Consider the following 27,197-nt stretch of genomic DNA (forward strand, 5'->3'; position numbering starts at 1 on the left):
AACCTTCAAGAAAAGAGCTTATTCCTTTTTAAAAGGTGGTGTTGCTCATGAACAGCGGTAATCACTTACCATCAGGTGAGCCGCATGCTTGTTTGCCCCTGTGCAGTACAAAAAAAAGCTAAATATATATACATCTTTATGAATTACTTGCACATTGCTATCGTATTTATAAAAATATTGTTTATTACCAAACAAGGTCTTAATTATATGAGTAGCCTCAAACCCTCTGTGTGTGACTAAGTGTGACCGTCACACGCGCTGCTATTACCGAGGATGAGGTCTTTCTTCTATTTGTTTGTCTGTTTGTTCTTGCTAATCTGTGAAACAGCAGAATCGATTTTGAAGGGTCTTTCAATCTCAGATAGCTAATATTATAAGGAACAACTTGGGGTAGTTTAATTTTAGATAATTCAATTGTATTAATATTAAAAAAGTTGACGAAATCACGGGTACCAGATACTAACAAATAAAAATGTACAAGTAGCTTCTTACCTTCTTCTTTTTCTTTCTTTCTCATTCTTGTCAACTGAAGTAACTAGCCGAAATGGATGATGAGTATAGTGATAAAAAAATATGACGGGGTTATTTGATTTTTTTTATTTCGATTTTATATTTTGAACACAACTTGTAAAACCAGATAGTAGCAGGTGTAAGATAAAATAACTTAAGTTTTAGTGCTGGTAGCAGAATTAAGTAAGATAGACATACTATTACAGACTTTGTATCAATTCTTCTAGTAAACACATCCAAAATTACATGATATTTTAAACATAAACTTTTTAAACTCTCCAACGAAGCTCATTTTAATAAAATACATGTTTGAATATAAATTACGATGAAACAAAACCAAATTTCTTTCCGTACGAAATATACAAAAAAATACAACATTCCGAAACGTGGAAGTACAGTATCAACGAAAGAGATCGACAACTAAACGAATCTACAGATCTCACAAAGAAGTTGTAAACGGTCGAAAAATAAAAGTTTATCAATTTAAAAGACAGCTACAAGATGCTAATGCGACAGAATATACAGTCGGCAGTATCTACTTTATTCAAATTCACCGTCGCGAACAGTCGAACTGGAAAAAATATGAATATGATTTCCTCACGCACTTAGTGAAGTTTTCTCGCGCCAAATGAACCGTATTTCGAGCCATAACACTCGCATTATTCAAAAAACTTCACAAGACAGCTATTCACGGGACGACGATATGCACGCGGTCAGTCGCAAAGTCGCTACAGATAAATAACAAAGCAAAAAGTATCAGATTGTTTAATCCCACTACAATTAGCATGTGAGATTATATATATGATGATTATTTATCGATAAATTCATTACTTAATGGATTTATATTATTTTGTTTAATTCCGCTAGCATTAGCTTGTGAGAGACCACAAATATTCAGTGCGAAAACCTGACTACCGCTACTGGATGCATAAACCTCTAATGGTGATCAAATTCCGACCGTATTTCAGTTTACACCCATATTAGGACTCGTCTTTCGCCTCTGAACAAGGCATCATCAGACAATGAATAACATTAGGATATAACTTGGAAGCCTAGTTTTGACTGTTGGCTTCTATTCTTACATTCAACTCTTGCTACTCATACATTCACATGTGTAATATTTTCTTATCTTTCACAAGTAATTGCAATTGTAAACAAGCTGACCATCCACCAGATGGTAAACGGTAACTGTAGCCTATATATGGTACATGAACGGCCCTACAAACATCACATGTTCATGTAACGCCAGAAATACCGCATATACATTGCCATACATACAATAATAGAATAGAATAGAATAGAAAATCATTTATTCAAATAAACTTACATTGAAACACTTTTGAATAGTCATAACATTTTTTTTTTTTTTAATCTACCGCTCGTTCGGAAAGCTGTCTCATCACAAGAAGAACGAGCAAGAAACTTGCGTGTTGCTCTTTTAAATAATTTTATTATTACTTTACATTTTTAAGTTTAAGTGTGCGAATACAAACCACCAATTAGCACTAATTCAATTAAATACTCAAAAATGAAAAAATATTGAATACATAACCAACTGGTTAAACAATTAATAAGAGGAAATCAGTCATAGTGATTAGAGCAGACCAGTCCCTACAAGCAGCACCCGTTCACGAGTATGACGGATGAGCCAGCCATCACTTTAATCATTTAAAAATTCCATATAACATAATTATATTTAGTATCGAAGTATTTTTCTCATTATTTCGATTTAATCAATTGCAAAACAATGCAGATTATTTAAAGTGAATAATTTCTTGCGGTACGTGTATGGAATGCCTTTATTCAAAATAGGTCCTAAGAACACTTGGAGAGGGAAGCGCCTTAACTTTTTATATACATTTTGGTGGCTAAATGAACTGAAACTGTGTCTCGCAGATGCTCAAGAAAGTATTTTTCTTTTTTAGGGTACAGTAAAGTATAACTGAAAACACTTCATGAGTTTAATAATAATAATATAGCCCTTTCTTCCGAAAGTTGGGTTACAGTAAAGTTGGGCCTTTTGGCATAGGAATTCCGGAAGAGAGAGCTCAGTGGAGAGAGCTGGCTCCTCCAGCCCTCTCCACTAAGCTCTGTCTTCCGGAACCCTGTTCCAGAACGGTCCCAGAGTAGAAATAGAAATAGAAATAAAAATAATCTTTATTCAAATAAACTCATTACAAGCACTTTTGAATAGTCATATTTTGATTCTACCACTCATTCGGAATGCAGATTCATCACAAGAAGAATGAGCAAGAAACTTGTGTGTTGCTCTTTTTAATAGATGTTTTTTTTTATATAAATAATGACAGTATAACAAGTAAGAGGCATGCGATAATCAACATAGAAGTCGCTACGCACTCATTATTAATGTAATCAGATAATATTGTCAGTGCTATGGATTTAAAGTTTTTCTATAAAAACATTATTATCGTTAACGAATTCTTCAATTTTATAGTAAGCTTTTTTGCAAAGGAACTGTTTTATTTGACATTTAAATCTTTTTTCTGGCAGATTTATAACAGACTCTGGTATTTTATTGTAAAACCTTACGCAATTGCCATAAAACGAATTACTAACTTTAGCCAAACGACATTTAGGTAAAATCAAAGTCAGAGTCAGGTTGATGTCATCTTTCCATCGTGTTCTTTGGCGATCCTGTCTTCTTGAGTAGTTTACTTAAAATATTTGCGATCCAGACCAAGTTAAGAAGCAAAATCGGAATATGGTTTAAAATATACGTATATATGCTATGTTATATTGCTTTTTAATTATGTTGAATACTTTAATACATTCATTCATTCATAATTTAACAGCGACGCTCTTGTTGGTGGAGCTTTTGACACTTTCTACGATCTTCCATCATACTCTTTAAACGTTGATACGACACGACTCTAATTCTGTCATTTGCTTTAAGCAACTGTATTTAATATATATATATAAACCTTCCTCTTGGATCACTCTATCTACTGCTAAAAACTGCATTAAAATCCGTTGCGTAGTTTAAAAGTTCTAAGCGAAATAGAATGCGCAAGCGACTTTATGTTCTATTATGTAAAGATAATATAATAATAATAATAATAAGAAAATAAAAAATAATAATAATAAACAAAAATATATATACATGTATATATTTATTTTTCTCCACAAAAACATACTTAGTATAAAATACTACAGAGCCTTTGAAGCAAAATTCCATATAAAATTACAGATTTGTGGAGAACTGGTGCCTGTACTAGGTATCCGAAGAACCTGTATCACGGGTCACCAGGTCCCCCACTAGATCTTACATGCTAAAGTTTATATGTAGGTACATTAGATGAAGGATACGGCTATTATATTTAATGATACGAAGAATATTATGTAATGAAAAAACAATAGAATTAGAGTGTAGAGTGTGTAGTAAAGATATAGTATTATAAATAAATAAACACGTTACTATACGATAAACATAACAAAATAAAATACCTTACAATATTTAATCATAGTCCCTTACTGAACCCTCCAGTTAAATGAAATCTAAACTAAACGGTACTGCGTTGTTGTTGGATTTGACTCAGCCCACCCCGAATCAACTACCCGCTAACGATGTACTTTCAAGACGGTATTTTGCCAATATAATAATAATCTCAGGACAATTCACACAACGCCATCTAGACCCAAGTAAAGCTAAAGCTTATGTTATGGGTACTAGACAACTGATACAAATACATAGATAATTTGTTTTCCTACATACATATATATTATACATAGAAAACACCTATAGCGATAGAAACAATCATACTCATAAATACAAATGTTTGTGCCGTGCGAGGAATCGAACCCGCGACCATCGGTCATAAAGCGGTGTGCTAAACCGCTAGACCACCGACGTCGTCATAAATGAAAAAATGACAAAGAATTCAGTTCCCCATAATTTAAAACTTCGTTATACTAAATGATTATTTAAATGACAAGCGTGCATGGCAACAGATGTTCATGCACGGGAATTTTCATTTAATGTTAAAGATTTTTTTTTCCTTTTTGTTTCACTGTCTTGATTCTTATAGTAAATTTTTATTATGGTTTACGTTACCTTTTCTGTTCTCTTATGGTAACGATATATATATATATTATATTTTTATGTTGCATCTAAATGTATATTGTATTTGTAATTATATATTGTGAAGCGGAGGTTTCTGATGTACCTAATGAGTGAGAGGTATTGTGTTAGATTTAAGTTTCTAATGTAACAAAACGATATATATATATATATATATTAACAAAACGTAATGTGCCATCTTTGTATGATTGGTTGTAATTAAAAAAAAAAATAAACTACTCTTTGTCTGAAAGTCAACGTGTTTAAATATATTGAAGGTTTTACGAGGAAAAATACGGATATAAAAAAAAATGCGACTAATACAACAGCGATGTATAATAGAACTAGCTACTCGCCACGGCTTCGCTCAGATGTACATGTATTATACATATCAACATTTCTCTTGAATCACTCTATCTATTAAAAAAACGCTTCAGAATATATTGCGTAGTTTTAAAGATTTAAGCATAAATAGGGACAGCGACTTTGTTTTGTACTATGTAATGATGACAGACAAAAAGTATAAATAAAAAAAATTGGATTATAAAATTCAAAAATAATGTAAAGACCTATCAAGGAGTTTTGCTATATATTGTATTGGACTTTAATTCCTTAGTTATTTTACTTCTGTCTTTTCTTATTTTTATTATTTGTCGACTGGCAGAGATCGTTTTTAGAGATGAGTCCACTTTTGCGACCAACATTTCAAATATGTATTTGAAATCTTGTATTTAAGTGCAATAAAAAGAAAAATAGAAGTAAGTAAATTATTCTCACACACGTTATTTAATAATTAATAATAATAAGAAAGCCAAAACCGAGAAAAGAGAAAATATCTCGACCTGGCTCACGAGGTGACCGAAATGTGGGGGGTGATGTCCACCGAAATCATTCCAATCGTTATGTCGGTGAACGGTCTTATACCAGTCTGTAACAACATCTCAGACGGTTGGGATTCCGAAGTGGCTCACTCCCGGGAAAGATGCAGAATGTGGCGCCGGTTTCTCTCCCTGGGGCCCTGAACCCCGGCCGACTGTGCTTCTGCCGGAGATAAGTTGCCATCTTCTCTCCTTAAGAGTGGAGATGAGAATATTTCTTAAGTTTAAAAAATAATAATATTATTGCCAGAACAAAAGATAGATATACATTTGAGTTCGTACACTGTTTGTTGAACAAAAACTATATAAAAAAAAACCTCTTAAACTACGTATAAAATAGCAACAGTAGTACCTCACTGCGTATTCTGGACAAAAATGGCTGACTCAGCTGACGTTGTGAGCGTAACGTTACACGTACACTGCACAGCGCTGATTTTCAGTCAGTCCCTCTCATTTAACGGAATATAAAATTATCCGAGCTCAAGAGTTAATAATTTTTATTTTTTTTTTACAAATAAAACATAGAAAATCTAATAAAAAACAAGATATAAATGTTGATGAAAATATCGCAGAAAATATAATTGATTTATAATTTGTAGCTATATCTAAAGCAGCCAATAATTTGCCTTTCTAACATTCACACTGTTAGATGTATATACGGTATCTCACCGATTTCGACTTGATAATAGTTTAGTTATCAAATACTGATTGACATTACTGTAAAAATATTATTAAAAGACAATACCATTCTTCTGCTGCAAACATACATGTGATGGATTGGATAAATCAATGATCTTGTGGATAAAGATATAATACTTTGCTTATTGCTTCTCAATACATTTATGAAAATATCATCTATACCAGGAAAAATATAGACAGTTTCAAAAGAGTTAGTGATTGCACCAATAAAAGCTTACGTAACAATAACAAACTGATTTTACCTAAATGTCGTTTGGCTAAAATTAGTAATTCGTTTTATGGAAATTGCGTAAGGTTTTACAATAAAATACCAGAGTCTATTATAAATCTGCCAGAAAAAAGATTTAAATGTCAAATAAAACAGTTTCTTTGCAAAAAAGCTTACTATAAAATTGATGAATTCCTTAACGATAATAATGTTTTTATAGAAAAACTTTAAATCCATAGCACTGACAATATTATCTAATTACACTAATAATGAGTGCGTAGCGATTTCTATGTTGATTATCGCATGCCTCTTACTTGTTATACTGTAATTATTTATATAAAAAAACATCTATTAAAAAAAGAGCAACACACAAGTTTCTTGCTCGTTCTTCTTGTGATGAGTCTGCATTCCGAATGAGTGGTAGAATCAAAATATGACTATTCAAAAGTGCTTGTAATGAGTTTATTTGAATAAAGATTATTTCTATTTCTATTTCTAAATACTAATAATAATAATATGACGACCTCGGTGGTCTAGCGGTCTAGCACACCGCTTTACGTCCGATGGTCGCGGGTTCGATTCCTCGCACGGCACAAACATTTGTATTTATGAGTATGATTGTTTGTATCGGTCTGGGTGTTTTCTATGTATAAAATGTACGTATTTACGAAAAAAAAATATCTGTGTATAAATTTGTAGCAGTTATCTAGTACCCGTAACACAAGCTTTATATAGCTTAACTTGGGACTAGATGGCGCTGTGTGAATTGTGTTGAGATTATTATTATTATCAATAGGTTCCGGGACAGCAGGTACATAGGATGTTAGGATTTATAGATGAATTACACTTTCTAATCGATCTACTAATTATATATATTCTATTATATAAAGAAATAAAATATATTAGCAAATTCAGAAAGAAAAATATAATATAACTTTTTACAATAATCTTAGGAACGAACTATCAAAATTTTATGATACATTACTTTTTAAATATAAAAAGTTAAACCACAGATAACATAATATTACATAGTTAAACTAAAGCAGTTTCACAACAATACATATTATTTATTAGTACACATATCGCCTCAACACAAAGGTGCCCCACCACAACACACGCTATTTTTCATAATAACTTCATTCCCAAATACATTCCGATCATTTGGTCATCCACGTTTTCATCCGAGTTATATTTTCGTAAAACAAAAACAGTTGCGCACCTCTCGTCTGAATTAATTTGAATAATATCTGAATATTTTCGTCCGTGAATCCATCATGATATTATATATAGACCTGTGTATATTTCGGTTGGGAGCGGAATTACTGGGATTAGTGAATTAATAATAATATAATAATAATCTCAGGACAATTCACACAGCGCCATCTAGTCCCAAGTTAAGCTAGCTAAAGCTTGTGTTACCGGTACTATACAAGTACATAGATTTTTTTTCGTAAATACATAGAAATAGAAATAATCTTTATTCAAATAAAGATTATTTCTATTTCTATGTATTCATTTCAATTACTTTTGAATAGTCATATTTGATTCTACCACTCATTCGGAATGCAGATTCATCACAAGAAGAATTAGCAAGAAACTTGTGTGTTGCTCTTTTTAATAGATGTTTTTTTATATAATAATTACAGTATAACAAGTAAGAGGCATGCGATAATCAACATAGAAGTCGCTACGCACTCATTATTAGTGTAATCAGATAATAATGTCAGTGCTATGGATTTTAAGTTTTTCTATAAAAACATAAAAGCATACATATTATACATAGAAAATACCCAAACCGATACAATTAATCATATTCAGGAATACAAATGTTTGCACCGTGCAAGGAATCGAACCCAGAAATTAATTGAACAACATTTGATATCAACAGAGGAATGTAATTGATAAAGTCCTTTACATTTTGGTGACTATAATAAGGTTTTACAACCTTGTCAATATATATTTATATAAATATAAAGGGACCGAATGGGGCATTCATAGGTCGTATATAAGTAACTTTGGGATATTTTCACGGTATAAAAGACTTAAGAAATGTTGCAATGTTTCCTGGTCATTCATCATCTTTGTATAGGAGGGCGAAAATGAAGCATTACCAGCGGCCGTCACTACTATATGATATACAACATATAGTGAAACATTAAGTTCTAAAACAATTATAGACTTAAAATTAAAATAGGTAGTTCAATGGTTTAAGTCATGTATGAAGTATTAATTTCTATCATCATTACATAGTATAAAACAAAGTCGCTATCGCTGTCTATCCCTATGTATGATTAAATCTTTAAAACTACGCACCGGATTTTGAAGCGGTTTTTTTTAATAGATAGAGTGATTCAAGAGGAAGGTTTATATATATAATACATGTACACACGTGCGATTGGCTAGTAATTTATAAATTACTTAATTTACTTGGACGCCGAAGTTCTTCATGAGATTACAATCTTTTGTGTGTACATAAATAAATTCAATTCACCGTTATCTTATCGAGGGAAGAAGAAGAGATTGCAGCCTCTGGATTCTCTTTAATTCACCCCCGTGCATATATTAGACGCTGTTTGTTTTTGGTACATTAACATTTTTATGGCCGCCGAATCACTTACTGTACGTAACAAATTAAACGACACACAGTCGCACAAATAAAACGTTTATAGCTTGGACATAAAAGCCAAAATTGCTTAACTTTGTGCTATAATTTGTTAGTAATGTGAGCGTGTCTAGCGACCTACTTGGTACTCGTATAATCTGCTTTGGTGCCGCTTTGAAATATAAAATATTTAGATTATAGTGTTGTTGGAACAAGGAAATTCTTACACTATTCCTGAAATATAGGATATCATTCCTAAAAATTCGCCATCTCTTTCTAACAATAAGTCTGAGTTTGTAGTGCCATCTTAAATACGGCCAACAGCATTAGAGTAGTCCGAAAAAAAAAAAAAAAACTATTCCTGAAATATAGGATATCATTCCTAAAATATCACTATCTCCTTCTAACAATAAGTCTGAGTTCTGTAGTTAAATATGAACGTCAGATAACTATGTAATTTTAAGTTTGTGTAATCTATACATATAAATAAAATTGAAGTGTCTGTTTGTAATATTGAAATAACTTTTTACTACTTGCATATGAATATAAATACGGTACATATACAAAAATGACATTGTTTACAATTTTTGTCTGTCTGTCTGTCTGTTTGTTCCGGATAATCTCTGAAATGGCTGGACCGATTTTGACGGGACTTTTTTTGGCAGGTAGCTGATGTAATAAGGAGTATATTAGGCTACTTTTATTTTAGAAGAATAAAGTTAAATTTCACAAGGACGAACTCGCAGGATTAGGTGGCGGGTACTTTCAAGAAAATATTGTATTTTGTATATTTGCATTGAATATTCTTTTGTTATGTAAAGAAAATCAAGAAAAACAAATCTAAATTATCGAGAATAATAAATCTGAAGATCTGGAACCTACCGTTAAAAAAATATATATAAGTTGTATAGTTGTGCATTCGTCTTTCGTCAATGGTATTTCCAAACCGATACAATATTGAAACCAACAAGAAAAGGCTGACAACTCAGCTGCAATTCTGTTGTAGAAATATGTAGTAAAACTATTTATGACTGGAAAAATGCTAAGATGGTAGAGAGTGAAGTGACATAATATAATTTAGTTTTTATAGTTTTGATTATAGAATACATGAAAACCTTAAATATATTAATATTAAAAGAGTTTCTCAACAAATTCCCCTGATGTTGCAGGTGCTCATGGATGGCCCTTATCATTTACCATCAGATGTAACGATCATTTGCCTCCTATGGTATAAAAAAATAGTATAATATTTTTCAAAAATCTAATTTATTTATAATACCTACTTATCATTATTTAAAACATCTTTTCATCATTATCAGCCCACTGCAGTACTGCTGAACATAGGCCTCTAAAAAAATTAATGTATATGTATCAGTTGTCCAGTACTCATAACACAAGCTTTAGCTAGCTTAACTTGATATGCTTGTAGGGACTGGTCAGCTCTAATCACAATGACTGATTTCCTCTTATTAATTGTTTAACCAGTTGGTTATATATTCAATATTTTTTCTATTTAATTGAACACATACTTAAACTTAAAAATGTAAAGTAATAAATTATTTAAAAGAGCAACACGCAAGTTTCTTGCTCGTTCTTCTTGTGATGAGACAGCTTTCCGAACGAGCGGTAGATTAAAAAAAATGTAATGACTATTCAAAAGTGTTTCAATGTAAGTTTATTTGAATAAATGATTTTTTATTCTATTCTATTCTATTAACTTAGGTCTAGATGGCGCTGTGTGAATTGTCCTGAGAATATTATTATTATTACATTTCACTGCGATTTATTCGTTTCATTATATATATAGACTACACCATCAAATTGTCATATTCTTCACTGGAATACATTCTGATTTTATCAAAATTTACAAAACATTTCGTGTAAACCAGTTTTATAACAACATAAGTTGTATAAAGTGCTATCACAAAGGCTTCCCAGCAACTCTTGCATAAACAGCTCTCACAAATGCCCACAAAATTAAGTTTGAAAACCATTTAAGTCCGACCAAAAATCACATTACAAAGTTGGGTCCCGCTCTGCTCCAATCTTCACGCATACATTAAGAGGTGTGAGCAGGGACTAAAACAAAATCATTATTCAAATCCTGTGAATAATGTTTTCAGGAATCGAGACAGAGCTCGTGCGTCGTTTTTGAATTTTAATACATAGTCTAACAAGTTTTCTGTCAAAGGAGATTCGGTAGAACTCCCGGCAGCGTACACGGGAGTCAAGTGGACGTAAAACATAAAGGAAAAATCAAAACATTCATCTAATCCTGAATTAGTTAACCACCTAATATTCTGAGTTGTGTAAACTGAACTTTTGAATTGCACTGTTTACATTTTAATGTTTAATAGTGATTGTGTTTTGCTGAAATTAAAATCTCTGCAGAATTCTTATTTTTAAAACATTTTCATTTATATTATAGAGAAAATATTTTTTACTTGTAAATTATCGTCGGAAAAGAAAATATTGTTACAAATAGAAAATGCATATTTAATACTTATTTGATCGTGCTACTTAGTATTATTCCCTCAGTCTATTAATTATCTATCTCACTATATTATAAACACGAATGTTTGTAAGTATGGATGGATGTTTGTTACTCTTTCACGCAAAAACTACTGAATGGATTTTGATGAAACTTTAGTAATATAGCTTATACATCAGAATAGTATATAGATATAAATAATAAAAAATACTGTTAAAAGTTCAATGTTTTCGTGTATCCTACAGTTTCAGTTAATTTTAATTTGAAATATAAACCTATATAATATCCAGAAAAGAAATGAATAGTATAAAACGATTTTAGCTAGTATTAAAAAAGATTATAGAAATATTTTTGAGCTTCAATTCTTTTAATGTCCCTTTAACTGCCAAGTAGTACAGGAAGGAGTGTCGCACGTCGCCGAGTGTCGGGTCCGATCAAAGCGATCCTGATCAAAGGACGCCGACTGTCCGGTGGTAATTAGCTACCTCCATACCTCCCAGCTTCAAGGAGACTAACAGACTTCTCCAATAGCATCCGATGTACGTACATAACAATTTTATAATGCCTGATTTATAGACTTTTGATCTTTATGTGGACTTAGATTAATTACTATACTTCTTTCATCTGACATAATGTGCTTCTAGCAGAGACATAGTACATACAATACAAGGGGTCAAACCCTCAAGCAAAGTTAAAGTCAAATCAAAATATCTTTATTCACGTAGGTCTATTACAGACCTACGTGAATAAAGATATTTTGAATTATGATTTGTCAAATCTACCGTCAGTTTCGAGATCTTTCTTACTAAGAAGAACCAACAAGAAACTCAGCTCTGATTAGGGGGCCCCCAAAAGACTGACGATTTTTCTCACACATTTATTCTCAAAAGATTTATTTCATCTTTTCTTATACTACTACTTAATGAGCTTTTTTTTTTACTTTCCAAAAGGGCCCCGAATTTTAGTGTGCCCAAGGGCCCCAGCCTGGTTTAAGACGGCGGTGTTTATGGATAGACATGATTACAAAAATACAGATACAATTAGGAATAATATAGTGACCACTAGCATGTGCTATTTTATTTTTATCAAAAGGAAATAGTCTAATCAGTGGCCGTAACTCGAATTCATATAGGACATTTTTTGTCACTAATGTACGCCAAAATTCTTTGTCACAATCCATACCCACCAATTTCGCTAGCTACTTGACTTAAAAAGGATTGTTAAGAAATTCACCTGTAATATGTTCTTTAAATCTGTAAAGAACATAGTACACACTTACTAAAATGTTTTTTTTTCGGACTATTCTAATGCTGTTGGCCGCAGCTGGCCTTGACAGCTTCACCGGACGTTAGGGGGCGAGTGCACATGGCACTCCAAACCCGCGAAAGGACTTATGGAGCGGCTGAATTCCAACTCCTGCCTGACGGATACGACCTTAGTCTGAGAGCACCACTAGGGGTTCGAATCTCGGCTCAGGCCGTCGTAATTTCAATCCCCGTTTGAATTGGACGGGGGATCGATCGGAGGGGACTAAAATGTCGACAATAAATTTGCTATTCCTATGATGTTGCAAGAGCTTATGACGGTAATTACTTGTCATTAGATAAGCCGCGAGCTCCTTTACCTCATCATTATAATCATCATCTACATGATTATGTTCCATCATTTCGTACAAGCGTAGCGTGCTTATAGCTCCTTTACCTCATCATCATAATCATCATCATCATGATCTACCTGACTAAGATCCACAATTTCGTACAAGCCTTGCGTGTTTACATTTTCCAGTAATTTCTGAAATGGCTCATCATCTTCAAAATGAATTCAAATATCATTAAAAGATTTCTATCGATATTATTAATAATAGCGTCATTCCCCATCTGTTTTCCCATCTAATAGCGTGACATGGTGTAAATTCCGAATGGCAATCTTGAAGTAGTTGGCTGTAAACATGGATTAGTGGCAAAGACGAGGATGATTGCGCAATGACATGTGAATTCAGCGAGGCGTTCTCCTACCGCTAACGTCCATCGCCGGTCACTCGGTCATTACTGCCCTCTCCTCTATGAAATATTTATGACGACTCTCATAATAACGCCCGCGACGATATCATTATACTTTGTGATAGGGGTGTCGGGTGGGGTGGAATTTCTGAACGCTCCTTACCATTGCAAAGTCGCAATCGCGGCCTCTCCCTGCACAACGCAGCCGAATGTACCGAAACCAACTTAACGTCTTTTGCACAGGTAAATGCAAATAAAACGGCGTATAAGCGAAATTTTAAAGTCGATTTGGTATTTCGCCGTACCACAAACTTATTGGATGCGACTATATCGACTGCGTTCGGAAATGTACATTATAAATTCTATGATATTTAAATCGGGGCTGTGCGCAGACGCGGCGCCCTCGGATCACCCATATTAACTTGTTAATTAGGTCCATAATACGACTTGCAGATGAGCTACAGAGTTGTGAAGTTGAATACATAAAAAGCCCTTTTTCAGCGATCGCATGCATTGTTGGTGGTGTGTGCCGCCGCGGCGGAGGCCCGGCTGGCCGCGGCCGGGGAGGCGAGCCTATATTGTATTTCGTACGTCCCACCAGCCACCAGAAGTTTGCCTGTTCATAAATAAACGCGAACGGTATTCAACAGCCCTTGGTGCTGTATGCATAACGAATTTGAAGGAGGCAAACTTGGAGGCTCTGCTGACTGGGATGGAGTATAAAATTCAGTAACAACATGGTGGAGGTTTTCATTCGACGGCCCGCTGTCGGTGGAGACATAGCTCCGTTATTATAATTAGTGATGTATCAATTAATTAACGGCGCGCGCGTGTGCTTTGTCTATGATTTGGTTATCTGTGGCCGGTGTACTCGTTGTTTTGCTCCGCGCGGGTGGAAGTTTATAAGGTGCCTGGAACAGGGTATTTATGCAAATGAGTTTTAAAATTGTGGAAGCAAGTTGAGAAAATGCAATTTTGTTGCGGTGCTTTGTGCAATGAAGCGGGGCGCTGACAGCGTCGACTTGGCGGGAGTGCCGGTCGCCATCTTGCGGCGCTGTCAACGGAAGCGTGTGAGTACTCGGTAGCTACTAGGTGGCGTGCGTGTCGCATTTGTGTAGCAAAGTAATATGGCCGCCCTAAACAGCCCGTTTTGAATATTTTTACATGGCATCTGCACATTTTTCTCATTCGTTCATCCGATTCGTATTGATTTTATCCATCTGTCTTCAACTTTGAAAGTAATGCAAATTTTAAATTTACTTTTATTGCATATATTTAATTTACTTATTGTAAATGACAAGTGAGTTCATTACTTAGGTTAGGTTGACTACTTGTCATGAAATTTTGTATATATACGTAATATATTGCTATTAAAATTATAAGATAATATTTTAAGAAAGGTGTTACATATGAATCTGGATGGTTATAAGGGCAGAGGAAGGCCGAAAAAGAGATGGATGGACTGTGTGAAAGATGATATGGTAAGAAAGGAAGTAAATAACGCGATGACTGCGAACAGGGATGAATGGAAGCGAAAAACATATTACGCCGACCACAAATAAATGGGATAAGGAAGAAGCAGATGATGATGATGATATTGCTATTAAAAAATATTATTAACTTTGTTTTAATATTGTGATATTTAATGAGAAATTTACCAATCTTAGGCTCGTAGTACTTAACCTATGTTAGAACAATGAAATATATATAGATTATATACAACAAACATACTACCTACCTGAAGTTTTTTATGTTCACAAATTTACAACAAAAACCAAGCAATCTCTTCTCGAACATAGTTAAGTTTAAGTACTTTTCTAAATCATCTTTAGCTGAGAATAATTATACAAGAAACTTAGCTCATATAGAAAGACATATAGCGATATAAATATATAAAATGAATACATATAATTTTAATGGAAATAAAATACACAAATTATAGGAAACCTTTGTTAGATCCTGTGCTGTTTGTAGGGATTGGTCTATCAGTCTGTCATAGCGACAGACTGATTTATTTTGTTACTTAAGTAACTATTTATTTAATACCAGCTGACCCCAACAGACGTTTCTGGCCTTAGTGAATACGCATTGTCACCCATACGCGAACTATTAAATAATAATTATTATTTATTTACCAAAATAATAGTCATTAAGTATTTACAATGTTCGTTAAGTATTCTAAATCAATAGTCGATAAGTATTCTAAATTTTTTTATTTTTAATGAAACAATGTAAAATTAGTCACAGTCAGTAGGGTGTTGATAAACAATCATGACAAACTAATGTATATACATTTTTTTAAATTTATTTAATAAATAGAAGTACAGTTATTTTTATACATTGACTCGCGAAACTGCAGAAGAGTTTGTTGGCAATATATCGCTCAGTTTTTTTTTAATACTTACCTACCTATATACATATACTATATAGGTAGGTAAGTATTAATTATTAAGTATATATCTTATATATAAAATTCTCGTGTCACAGTTTTCGTTCCCATACTCCTCCGAAACGGCTTGACCGATTCTCATGAAATTTTATGAGCGTATTGAGTAGATCTGAGAATCGGCCAACTTCTATTTTTCATCCCCCTAAATGGTAGGGGTAGTCCACCCCAAAATTTTTTTTTTTAGACAAAATGTTTAGTTTCTATTTTTTTATGATACAACATACAAAAATACATACAATCCTAAATTTTCACCCTTCTATCATCAACCCCTATTTTTTTATAGCGTTATTAATTTATATGGCAAAACAACGTTTGCCGGGACAGCTAGTAATAACATTTTACACATCTTTTGTCTACTTTTGAACCGACTCTAAAAAAGAAAACGGTTCTTATTTTGACATTTATTTTTTCTTAATCTTTATATGGCAAAACAACGTTTGCCGGGACAGCTAGCATATATAAATATATATAGATCTATGAACGCTTTTATAATCATACATCCAATACTCCAATACGACATTGCACACAACATCACTGAAATTGGATAACGACACCGCGTGACCTGATATAAAACACAACTACCACCAAACACTGTCCATCGCAATATAGTCGTTACGACTTCGTATTAAGGCAGATGGTGAGTGCATATACAATTTGGTCGTATCTTCATAGGTGACATATACAAATTTCCAATGGATATGCAGCAGCGTGGAAAATCACACGTCACCTCTCGGTTCTGGAGTTGTTGTGTAAATTTATATGACGTGGAGAGTCATTACGTACGGTGGAAATGCATTGCAGTTTGTTAAGCGGATTGTGATGCCTGTATATATATATATACTATACATTAACAGCGACATCGTCCGCGTGAAATTTTTATCTTTATTAAAAAGAATAGTTACTTTAAAATTGGAGTGTCTGTTGACACTGGAGACACTCCATCGGTACAGCCTATGCTGTAAATAATATAATTGACGTAGTGGAGTAACCTGAAACAGTCATGCTCGCTATAAAGTTCAAACTTGTGGCGGCGTGGTAGGCCGGGTCGATGTGCTCCCTCAAATATGGTTGAGTACAATGATGGCTGGCTCATACGTCATACTCGTGAACGGGTGCTGCTTGTGGGGACTGGTCTGTTCAGGTTGTGAACACTGATTAAATTTTTTGTTCTTTGCGATAGCATATGCTGGTGGTCACTCTATTCTCCCAAATTTGAATTTTAATAATTGTATTTATCATAAACATGTTCCACTATTATTTGAAAAAAAATACGAGCTGAGTTTCTTGTCAGTTCTTCTCATCTCGATATCATTCCGAACTGACGGTAGATTTGACATATCATAAGAGTCTGTAATAGACCTACATGAATAAAGATATTTTGAATTTGAATTTGATAATATTGATATAACCGATGCATATAACATGCATATGAATATAAATACGGTACATATACGAAAATAACATTTTTTACAATTTTTGTCTGTCTGTCTGTTTGTTCCGGCTAATCTCTGAAATGGCTGGACCGATTTTAACGAGACTTTTGGCAGGTAGCTGATGTAATAAGGAGTAAATTAGACTACCGATTATTTTAGAAAAATAAAGTTAAATCCCACGCGGACGAAGTCAACGTAGTAAATAATAATAATAATAACACCATCCATCCCTGGACAAACCACACTATGATGGATAATATTATATTATATTACTAGCACATCCGGCCACGTTGTTGTGGCTAAAGTTCTTGAATAAAATAATATTACGACTATAAATTGAGATGTAAGCTATCCTATCTTTCAAGTTGGATCAAATTGCATAAAATGTGCTAATCAAATTTGAAATCGGTTCAGGAGTTTAGGAGACCATCGCGGACAAACAAGGTGACACGTAATTTTTATATATAAAGATAAAGATGTATATATATATATATATATATATATATATATATGTTTATATGTCGGTTCCTTATGTGCGAAAGCTATTGCATCTACTCGATAACTATTTTAATCTTAATCATTACATAGTATAAAATAAAGTCATGTCGCTGTCTGTCCGTCCCTATGTATGCTTAAATCTTTAAAACTACGCAACGGATTTTGAAGTGTTGTTTTTTAATAGATAGAGTGATTCAAGAGGAAGGTTTATATATATAATACATGTACACCCGTGCGAAGTCGGGGCGAGTAGCTAGTAATATTATAAACGCGAAAGTTTGTAAGTATGGATGTTTGTTACTCTTTCACTCAAAAACTACTGAACGGATTATGATAAAACCTTACAGTAATATAGTTTATGCATGACACATTATGAATAACACATAGGCTATATTTTATCAATACAAACAATCATACTCATGAACACAAATGTTTGTACCGTGCGAGGAATCGAACCCGCGACCATCGGAAGTAAAGCAATAAAAACCGCTAGATCACCTAGGCCTTTATAAAACAGTTTCATAAAAAGCGCCAAGTCGTTAGAATTAAAACAATAATTGTATGAAATACACACATTAATGCAATCCTTGCATGTGTCAAATACGATGTATTAAACACCTCGTGGTTAGTTATTCACTGTTTGCATGAACACCAATTAAAGAAAAGCCTTCACTATTTACCTTCTTTATCAGCAGAAATAACAAAAATAATAGGCTTGGACTGTACATGAATCATGCACGTTGGTAGGTACACTTCGAATCGAAATATAAAAACATTGATTCATGTAGGACATTTTAGCCATATGAACTTCAAGTTTTATATTTATATTTTTCCCTGCCGTCCAGTATACATATTCAATTGAGAAGATCTCGCAAGAGACTTAGTCTGGATTTCACCAATCGTAGGGTTAGCGGTATAATTAGGGGCTTTATTTATGTATATATATGCCAGTTTTTCCCATGGCGATATGGCACTCGATTATTAGTTTGTTGGAGTTTGAAGATGGAATCTAACCACTGATTGCAAACAATCTAAAGTGGCCATCCAAAAACGAACCATCGGTTAACAACACGTCTACTTAATCTAGATAGACATAAAACAGCTGTTTAATAATAAATAATATAAATTGCTTTGTCTTTATTTGTTTGTCTTTATTCCTCACTTAGTTCATATATCAACCGACAAAATTTTTGACCATCCTGTTATTTTTCCGTTTTGATCATAAAGTTTTATTTAAAAGAATGACTTTGACATCTGACGATTTGAATGACTATATACTATATAAATACTGAAGTTTGTCTGTCTGTCGATGTATTTATATAACTAGTATGACAGATGAGAAATGAAGACAGGTTGTATTACGAGGATGGAGAAAGATTATCTTTTACCTCGAAAAAAGCATCGAAGTCGTAGGTAACAGCTAATCTATACTATACATATAAATAAAATTGGAGTGTCTGTTTGTAATATTGAAATAACCGTTTTTTACTACATGCATATGAATATGAATACGGTACATACAACAAGATAACATTTTTTACAATTTTTATCTGTCTGTTTGTTCCAGCTAATCTCTGAAATGGCTGGACCGATTTTGACGGGACTTTTTTTGGCAGATAGCTGATGTAATAAGAAGTAACTTAGACTACTTTTCTTTTAGATTTTTGTTTATTTTAGAAAAATAAAGTTATATTCCAAGCGGATGAAGTCCGGTGTACAGCTAGTTTAATATAGACATTGGAAAAACGTCTCATTTTAAAAGTCGGTTAATAAAAGTACGCAGTATAACTGAAGCGTGTACTCATAATTCTTAGTGGCAGTGTCAAATGATTGCGCAGTGCGGGTACGGGAGCACGGTGGGCGGATTCGAACCTCACTTATTACTTCTAACAACACATGTGAAACCTCAGTACCACGAATGTATTTATTATGCGACAAGAACGTTTCACAGCTGAAACGTACTTTCAGTGTTTTTTTTTATGTAACAGATATGACAAACAAGCTTACGGCCCACCTGAAGTGGCACGCCCACAAGTGGCGAATAGATTTCGAATCGATATGATATGGAAACCTTCAAAAATAAATAACACAGCGACATCAAGTCTCACGGTAAGCAGAGCTTGTGTTATGGTACTAGACAACTGATATAAATACTTAGATATTTTTTGTAGTACATAATATACATAGAAAACACCCAGACCGATACAAACAATCATACTCATGAATACAAATATTTATAGCGTGTGGGGAATCGAACCCGCGATCAGTGGAAGTAAAGCAGTGTGCTAGACTACAGGGGCTAACTTGAGCCTCAACGTCAAGAGCTTATTCCTTCTTAAAAGGCCGGCAACGCACTTGCATTCCCTAGGTGTTGCGGGTGCTAACTAATCCGAAATAATTTCATATCCGTATCCGTATCCGTGCCCGGTATAATAGAATAGAATAGAATAGAAAATCATTTATTCAAATAAACTTACATTGAAGCACTTTTGAATAGTCATAACATTTTTTTTTAATCTACCGCTCATTCGGAATGCTGTCTCATCACAAGAAGAACAAGCAAGAAACTTGTGTGTTGCTCTTTTAAATAATTTATTCTTACTTACAATTTAAGTTTAAGTGTGTGAATACAAACCACCGATTAGCACTAATTCAATGAAATAATAAAATAGAAAAAACATTCAATATACAACAACTGGTTAAACAATTAATAAGAAAAAATAAGTTATAGTGATTAGAACAGACCAGTCCACACAAGCAGCACCCGTTCACGAGTATGACGGATGAGCCAGCCACCACTGCGCTCGACCATATTTTAGGGATGTTATGGATACGAATAGGTAATGATTATTACTATATCTACTACTAGTATTAAGTGTAACTGTATAATCGGCTGAGAAATATGTACTTTTTTAGGAGATAGACAGTTCCAGTAATTTGATATTTTTTAATTTTTTTTTCAAATTCATGGCTAACACAAATTTTATTATTACTTGTAAGTGCTCATTTAATTTTGTGTACTAGACTTTAGGATCTTTCCGTTACGACTGTGTAACGATTATCCTAAAATGGTCGATAGATCCGTGAGATCTGATATCCCGATTGATAACCAGTTGTTTGCACTAGTCTCATCAGTAGCGAGTAGTAATACTCGGTTACCATCCACGCCCGAGGCGTCTACCGTCCGGCGCCCGCACGCTCCAATGAAATCTCCCACGATCATTTTACATATAGAGTGTTTATATTTTTGATCTATAAGACCTCGATAGTGGAGCGGTTTAACACGGCTTGATTCCGATGGTCACGGGTTCATTCCTCGCACGACACAAATATTTGTAATCATATGATTGTTTGTATCGGTCTGGGTGTTTTCTATGTATAATATGTATGTATTTAAGAAAACAATATCTATGTTTTTGTATCAATTGTCTAGTACCCATAACACAAGCTTTAGCTAGCTTAACTTGGGGCTAGGTGGCGCTGTGTGAATTGTCCTGAGATTATTATTATTTGTAATTGTATGATTATTTTCTTAAATACCTATACCTAGAGAAATGTTTTGAGAAGACTATGCTTACATTGTTTTATTACCGTACTTTCTACGTGCAATAAAAACAATATTATTTTAAATTACATCTTTATACAACATCAGACATCAGTCCAATCTTTAATCAGCGCAAATTTAGGGTAGAATCGATCGACTAAATTTAATTCTAAAACGCTTTCATTTATATCTTAACTATCAGCACCCGCGACTTTGTCCGCGTGAAATTTAACTTTATTTTTCTAAAATGAAAGATTCTAAAATAAAAGTAGCCTAAATTACTAATCGGTCCAGCCATTTCAGAGATTAGCCGGAACAAACAGGCAGACAGATGTGATTTTGGTGTATGTACGTACCCTATACCAATACGGTACATACATTTCAATAAATTATTTGGTTATTTCAATATTACAAACAGATACTCCTATCTTATTTATATCTATAGATTATTTAATTTCCTTCAAATATGACAATGCACTTTTTTATAAGTTATAATATATTTTAATATTATAACTTTCTTCTTCATAATATTACCACCTTTTACCATCTCACCGCTCGCCATCGACAGGGAATTCATTCCCACAAACTTGAACCAAAGTGGTCTCGGAGAATGCGATTTCAGAGGAACTTTCTCCCGCGTACACTAAAGTTATGGAATGAACTACCTGCTGAGGATTTGTGTAGAGACTACAGCATGAGGTTTTTCAAGAAGGGCATATTAAGGTTTCTTAAGGGTCGGCGTCCAGGCAACAGTAACCATTTACCATCAGATGGCTTGTTTGTTTGTCACCATCGTGGTATATAAAAAAATCCCTTCATAATATTAGTGTAGACAAATAAATACAGCCTGTATATAACACGGATGATAAACTCGTGCAGATCGAAAGTGACTGTTTGTACAGCGCGCGATTATCGTGCGGTCGGTATTGATCACGATGCGCGGGCGCAGCGCCGCGCCGCCACCGTTTGGCAAATACGCTGAGCGTTTGATTTGCTTATAGATTTATTTCTATTCAATACTAACTATATCCCTCAGCGTTGTTCAAGTAAATTGTTATTAAAACTTCCTTGTGGTAATTTAGGAAATTCTATGTATATGTGCCAAATATCATTTAAATTATTTTTATAGTTTTTTCGAGAAATTTTGATAATAATCAATGATCTATGATTATTGCATTAACATTATTTATTACTAGGTTAGTCTATTGTTATATTTCTACAACGAAGTAGATGTTTAATTAGAGGTATATGAACTCTATTATATTAGGATCTTATGGATGATAATAGAATGGTGCACCATCCTACAATAACGGTTTATTTTGTCTTTGATTTTGTTTGTCTGCGTCTAAAGGTAACATTTAAAAAGTACAACCGTAGCAGCCGGTTTATTAGTTTACTTGCTACCCGCCCCGGCTTTGCACAGATATACATATAATTAAAACTAGAGTGTCTGTTTGTAATACTGAAATAACCGTTTTTCATTACATGCATATGAATATAAATACGGTACATACCCCAATAGAACATTTTTTAAAATTTTTGTCTATCTGCATGTTTGTTCCGGCTAATCTCTGAAATGGCTGGACCGATTATGACGAGACTTTTTTTAACAGGTAGCTGATGTAATAAGTAGTAACTTAAGCTACTTTTATTTTAGAAAATTAAAGTGAAATTCCACGCGGACAAAGTCGCGGGAACAGTTAATTATACATATAATCCAACCTCTTGAATCACTCTATCTATTGTATATATATATGTATGTATACTTTCGTATTTATACAAAGGTTATATTTTGCTTTTGAATGCAAATAAAAATAGGGCTAAAGAATCCCAATATTAGTTTTTTATTACACCTGTAGCACTTGGATAACAATTAAAGGATGTTTTAATAACATAATTCAGGGCTAAATCAATGTAAAAAAAAATGTTATGAGAGTAAAAGACAAGAAAACAATGTACTATATCACTTAGAACTCCGATCGATGCCCTGTCCAATTCAATCGTTTCAATCAATCAATCAAATCAAAAATCATTTATTCATGTTGTATATATACTGTAATTACATAAAAAAAATACAAATATTTGTCTGTCTGTCTGTTTTTTTTGTTCTTACTAATCTGTGAAACCGCTGCACCGATTTTTGCGGAACTTTCACTCGCAGATAGCTAGTTTTATTTTGGAAATATTATTTACTGATTGTGTCAGCTGTTTAACCTGTATGCATAAAATTTATAGCGTATATTATTTTGATGTATAAACTATATTACTGTAAAGTTTCATCAAAATCCGTTCGGGTTTTGTGTCAAAGAGTAACAATAGATGGATCCATCCATCAATCATCAATCGTCAATCAAACATGGATCATCCATCAATCTATTCTTCATATTTCCAAACTTTCGCGTTTATTATATTAAAAAGATATTTATGATTTCAAATCAAATCTAAAATAATTACTCATGTAGGATATTTTAGTCACTTATGAACGTCATAATTTTTGTATTAATATTTTTCCCTACCGTCCAGTTCTGTATACAGATTCAATTGAGAAGAACTGGCAAGAATCTCAATTGAATTTCTTTTTTTTTAAAGCCACTTTATTTACATTTTGTCCTTAAGTAGCTGTCTATGTCTAAATGGAATGACCATTTAGACATGGAATGGTCATTATTTATAAATATAATTAGTAAATCACGGGATCTTCCCACGTTTTATTTTTGTTGAGTTCCCGATATTGCTCAACGCCGTTGAAACACTGCCGAAATATCGGGATAAGTAAGATATGTCGAAAATGCTGCTTATTCCTCTCCATATTTAAAAGGGCACCAACCAAAAATTACTGCGTAGAATTAATTGGAAATTTTCACACACAAGCCTTGCTATATGAGCTCTCAAATATCTATAAATAGTCTTATCACTACGACTGATTTAATCTTATTGCATATTTATATTTGACCCAAAAATTAGTGCTTGTTGGTAGTTTGTATTCACACGTTTCGACTTGTAAATGTAAACTTACAAGGATTATTTAAAAGAGCAACACACAAGTTTCTTGCTCGTTCTTCTTGTGATGAGACAGCTTTCCGAACGAGTGGTAGATAAAAAACAAATTGTTATGACTATTCAAAAGTGCTTAAATTAAGTTTATTTGAATAAATGATTTTCTATTCTATTCTATTCTATTCAAAGCATATAAAAATTATACGGCTTAAGTGTGAAGTTGAGTGCAAAAAATACAATTAAATCCTAAGTTAGGAAAAAACTAAATTACTTTCAGAACAACCTAATATATAGATAGATAAAAAGCTTTATTTTTCAAATTTTTACATTATTTATAACACTGTCCTGCAAAACTCCTGTCGGGGTTTGTCTGCAATTGTATATTTTTATACCGGCCACTCGCACCGGCTGCGCCCGGGTGTACATGTATTATACAACCTTCCTCTTTAATTATCTATTAAAAACCGCTTCAAAATCCGTTGCGTAATTTTAAAGATTTAAGCATATACAGGGACAGACAGGAACAGCGATTTTTTTATACTATGTAATGATAACATTTTTGCGATATAGTACCCACAAAAGCAATGTATATAAAGATATAATAATAATAATAATCTCAGTACAATTCACACAGCGCCATCTAGACCCAAGTTAAGCTAGCTAAAGCTTGTGTTATGGGTACTAGACAACTGATACAAATAGATAGATAATTTTTTTTTTTCGTAAATACATACATATTATACATAGAAAATACCCAGGCCGATACAAACAATCATACTCATGAATACAAATGTTTGTGCCGTGTGAGGAATCGAACCCGCGACCGTCGGACATAAAGCGGTGTGCTAAACCGCTAGACCACCGAGGTCGTCAAAGATATACTTTGTAAGAACAAACCCACACCCGAGATAATGTCTACAGAAACACATAAATCCACGACTCGGGTACGGAACCTCCACTTTGTACTTTTTAACGGTCTCACGGATGGGAAAACCGCATTTTTATTCAAAATAGCCACTTAGTAAATAAAATATGTCTGTATTTGAAACAAAAAACAGACAGTGGGCGGGGATGTCCTTTTGTTGGGGTTTCCTCTGTTTTTAGTAATTCCGGACCCCAAACGGTGAAGTACACGTGCGAGCAAGTTTAAGTATACACGAGGCTCTTTGATCTGGATGTGGATGAATTGATTTGAATCGGCGCTACCTACGCTCTCTTTGTATTGCTATTCTATGAATAAACTATGAATAAAACATAGAAAAAAGTTCAATCGATTGTTGTAAAAGTGTGATTAAAGTAAAATAGAAACATTAAGTATAAATAAATATACACTACTAGCTGTTACGTGCGACTTCGTTTGTGCAAACATTCACCTCTTATTATGGGTATGTTTACATAGTATAAAACAGTCACTGTCGCTGTCTGTCCGTCCCTATGTATGGTTAAATCTTTAAAACTACGCAACGCATTTTGAAGCGGTTATTTTAATAGATATTATATGTATATTACATATATTGTTATAGTAATTCAAGAGCAAGGTTTATATATATAATACATATACACCCGTGCGAAGCTGGGGCGAGTAGTTAGTTAAATATATGACAATGATCTACTTTTAGTAATTGCAATAGCATATGCTGGTGGGCACTCTATTCCCCCAAGTATGAATTTAAAAATGAATCTGTGTTATTGTAAACATGTACAACATTTCATCATCATCATCGCAGCCCGGAAGACGTCCACTGCTGGACATAGGCCTCCCCCAAAGTTCTCCACGACGATCGGTCCTGCGCTGCTCGCATCCAATGCCTTCCAGCGATCTTGACCAGATCGTCGGTCCACCTTGCTGGAGGCCTTCCCACGCTGCGTCTTCCGGTCCGTGGTCGCCACTCGAGGACTTTACTGCCCCAACGGCCATCTGTCCTACGAGCTATATGCCCTGCCCATTGCCACTTCAAAGTCGCAACATTTATTTGAAAAGAACACTAGCTGAGTTTCTTGTCAGTTCTTCTCATCTCGAAATCATTCCGAACTGACGGTAGATTTAACATATCTTGGGAGTCTGTAATAGACATGAATAAAGATATTTTGAATTTGAATATAGTCTAGGCACAGATAACATAATTTTAGTCTGGGTAAAAATTAAAGTACTGTAAAAAAAAAGGTATATACCATATTATTAAATAATTAAATATTTCCTACATATTTTAATAATTAAAGTACCTATGATCTATTTAAATTTATTATATTAAATATACGTCCCTTTTTCTATATTAACCTAGATGAATTTCAAATTCAGTTTTTTTATTAATGAAAAAATATACATAAACAATTCGCTCACAGGTTTATACTTTTTCTCATCTTAAATGTAACCGTTTCTTGTTGGAAAAAGCACCGAAAAAATGTTTAGTTGTTGGAAAATTAGCATTTGTTTGGACCCCGGCTGCGCTCCTCTCTCCCTGTCCTCACGGTTAAAACTTACGGCGTGCTCATTAATTTGTTTTTTATTTTGCACTCCTTTAGAACACAATTTGAGGAACATAAAGGAACAGAGACTGTCTGCCATATTATGGATTCAGTGTATTGTTTAATTTATATATACCAGCTATGGATAACTGGACGGTAGGTAAAAAAATAAAATTATAATGTAAAAACTTTGACGGTCATAAGCGGCTAAAATGTCCTACACGAATAAATTATTTTTGAATTTGAATTTGAATATGCACACGGTTTCATCAGCATGAAATTTATAGCCTATATATTATTCTCATGTTTACGCTATATTACTGTAAAGTTTCATCGAAATCCGT

At 33.6% G+C, this 27,197-nt stretch overlaps 1 protein-coding gene across 1 annotated transcript in view; it reads right to left on the minus strand.

The window, feature by feature from the left end:
* Nucleotides 1-297: 297 nt before the first annotated feature.
* The window catches only part of LOC131844842 (pseudouridylate synthase 7 homolog), an 84,102-nt gene continuing 57,202 nt past the window's right edge, over nucleotides 298-27,197 (minus strand). The window contains exon 12 of the mRNA XM_059193823.1: nucleotides 298-317. Within this exon, the coding sequence (XP_059049806.1) occupies nucleotides 313-317 (5 nt within the window). The 3' untranslated portion in view covers nucleotides 298-312. The remainder of the gene's footprint in view (nucleotides 318-27,197) is intronic.

Source organism: Achroia grisella, unplaced genomic scaffold (genome assembly GCF_030625045.1).
Source record: "Achroia grisella isolate CSIRO2021 unplaced genomic scaffold, CSIRO_AGI_Agris_v1 utg4142, whole genome shotgun sequence".
NCBI lineage: Eukaryota > Metazoa > Arthropoda > Insecta > Lepidoptera > Pyralidae > Achroia > Achroia grisella.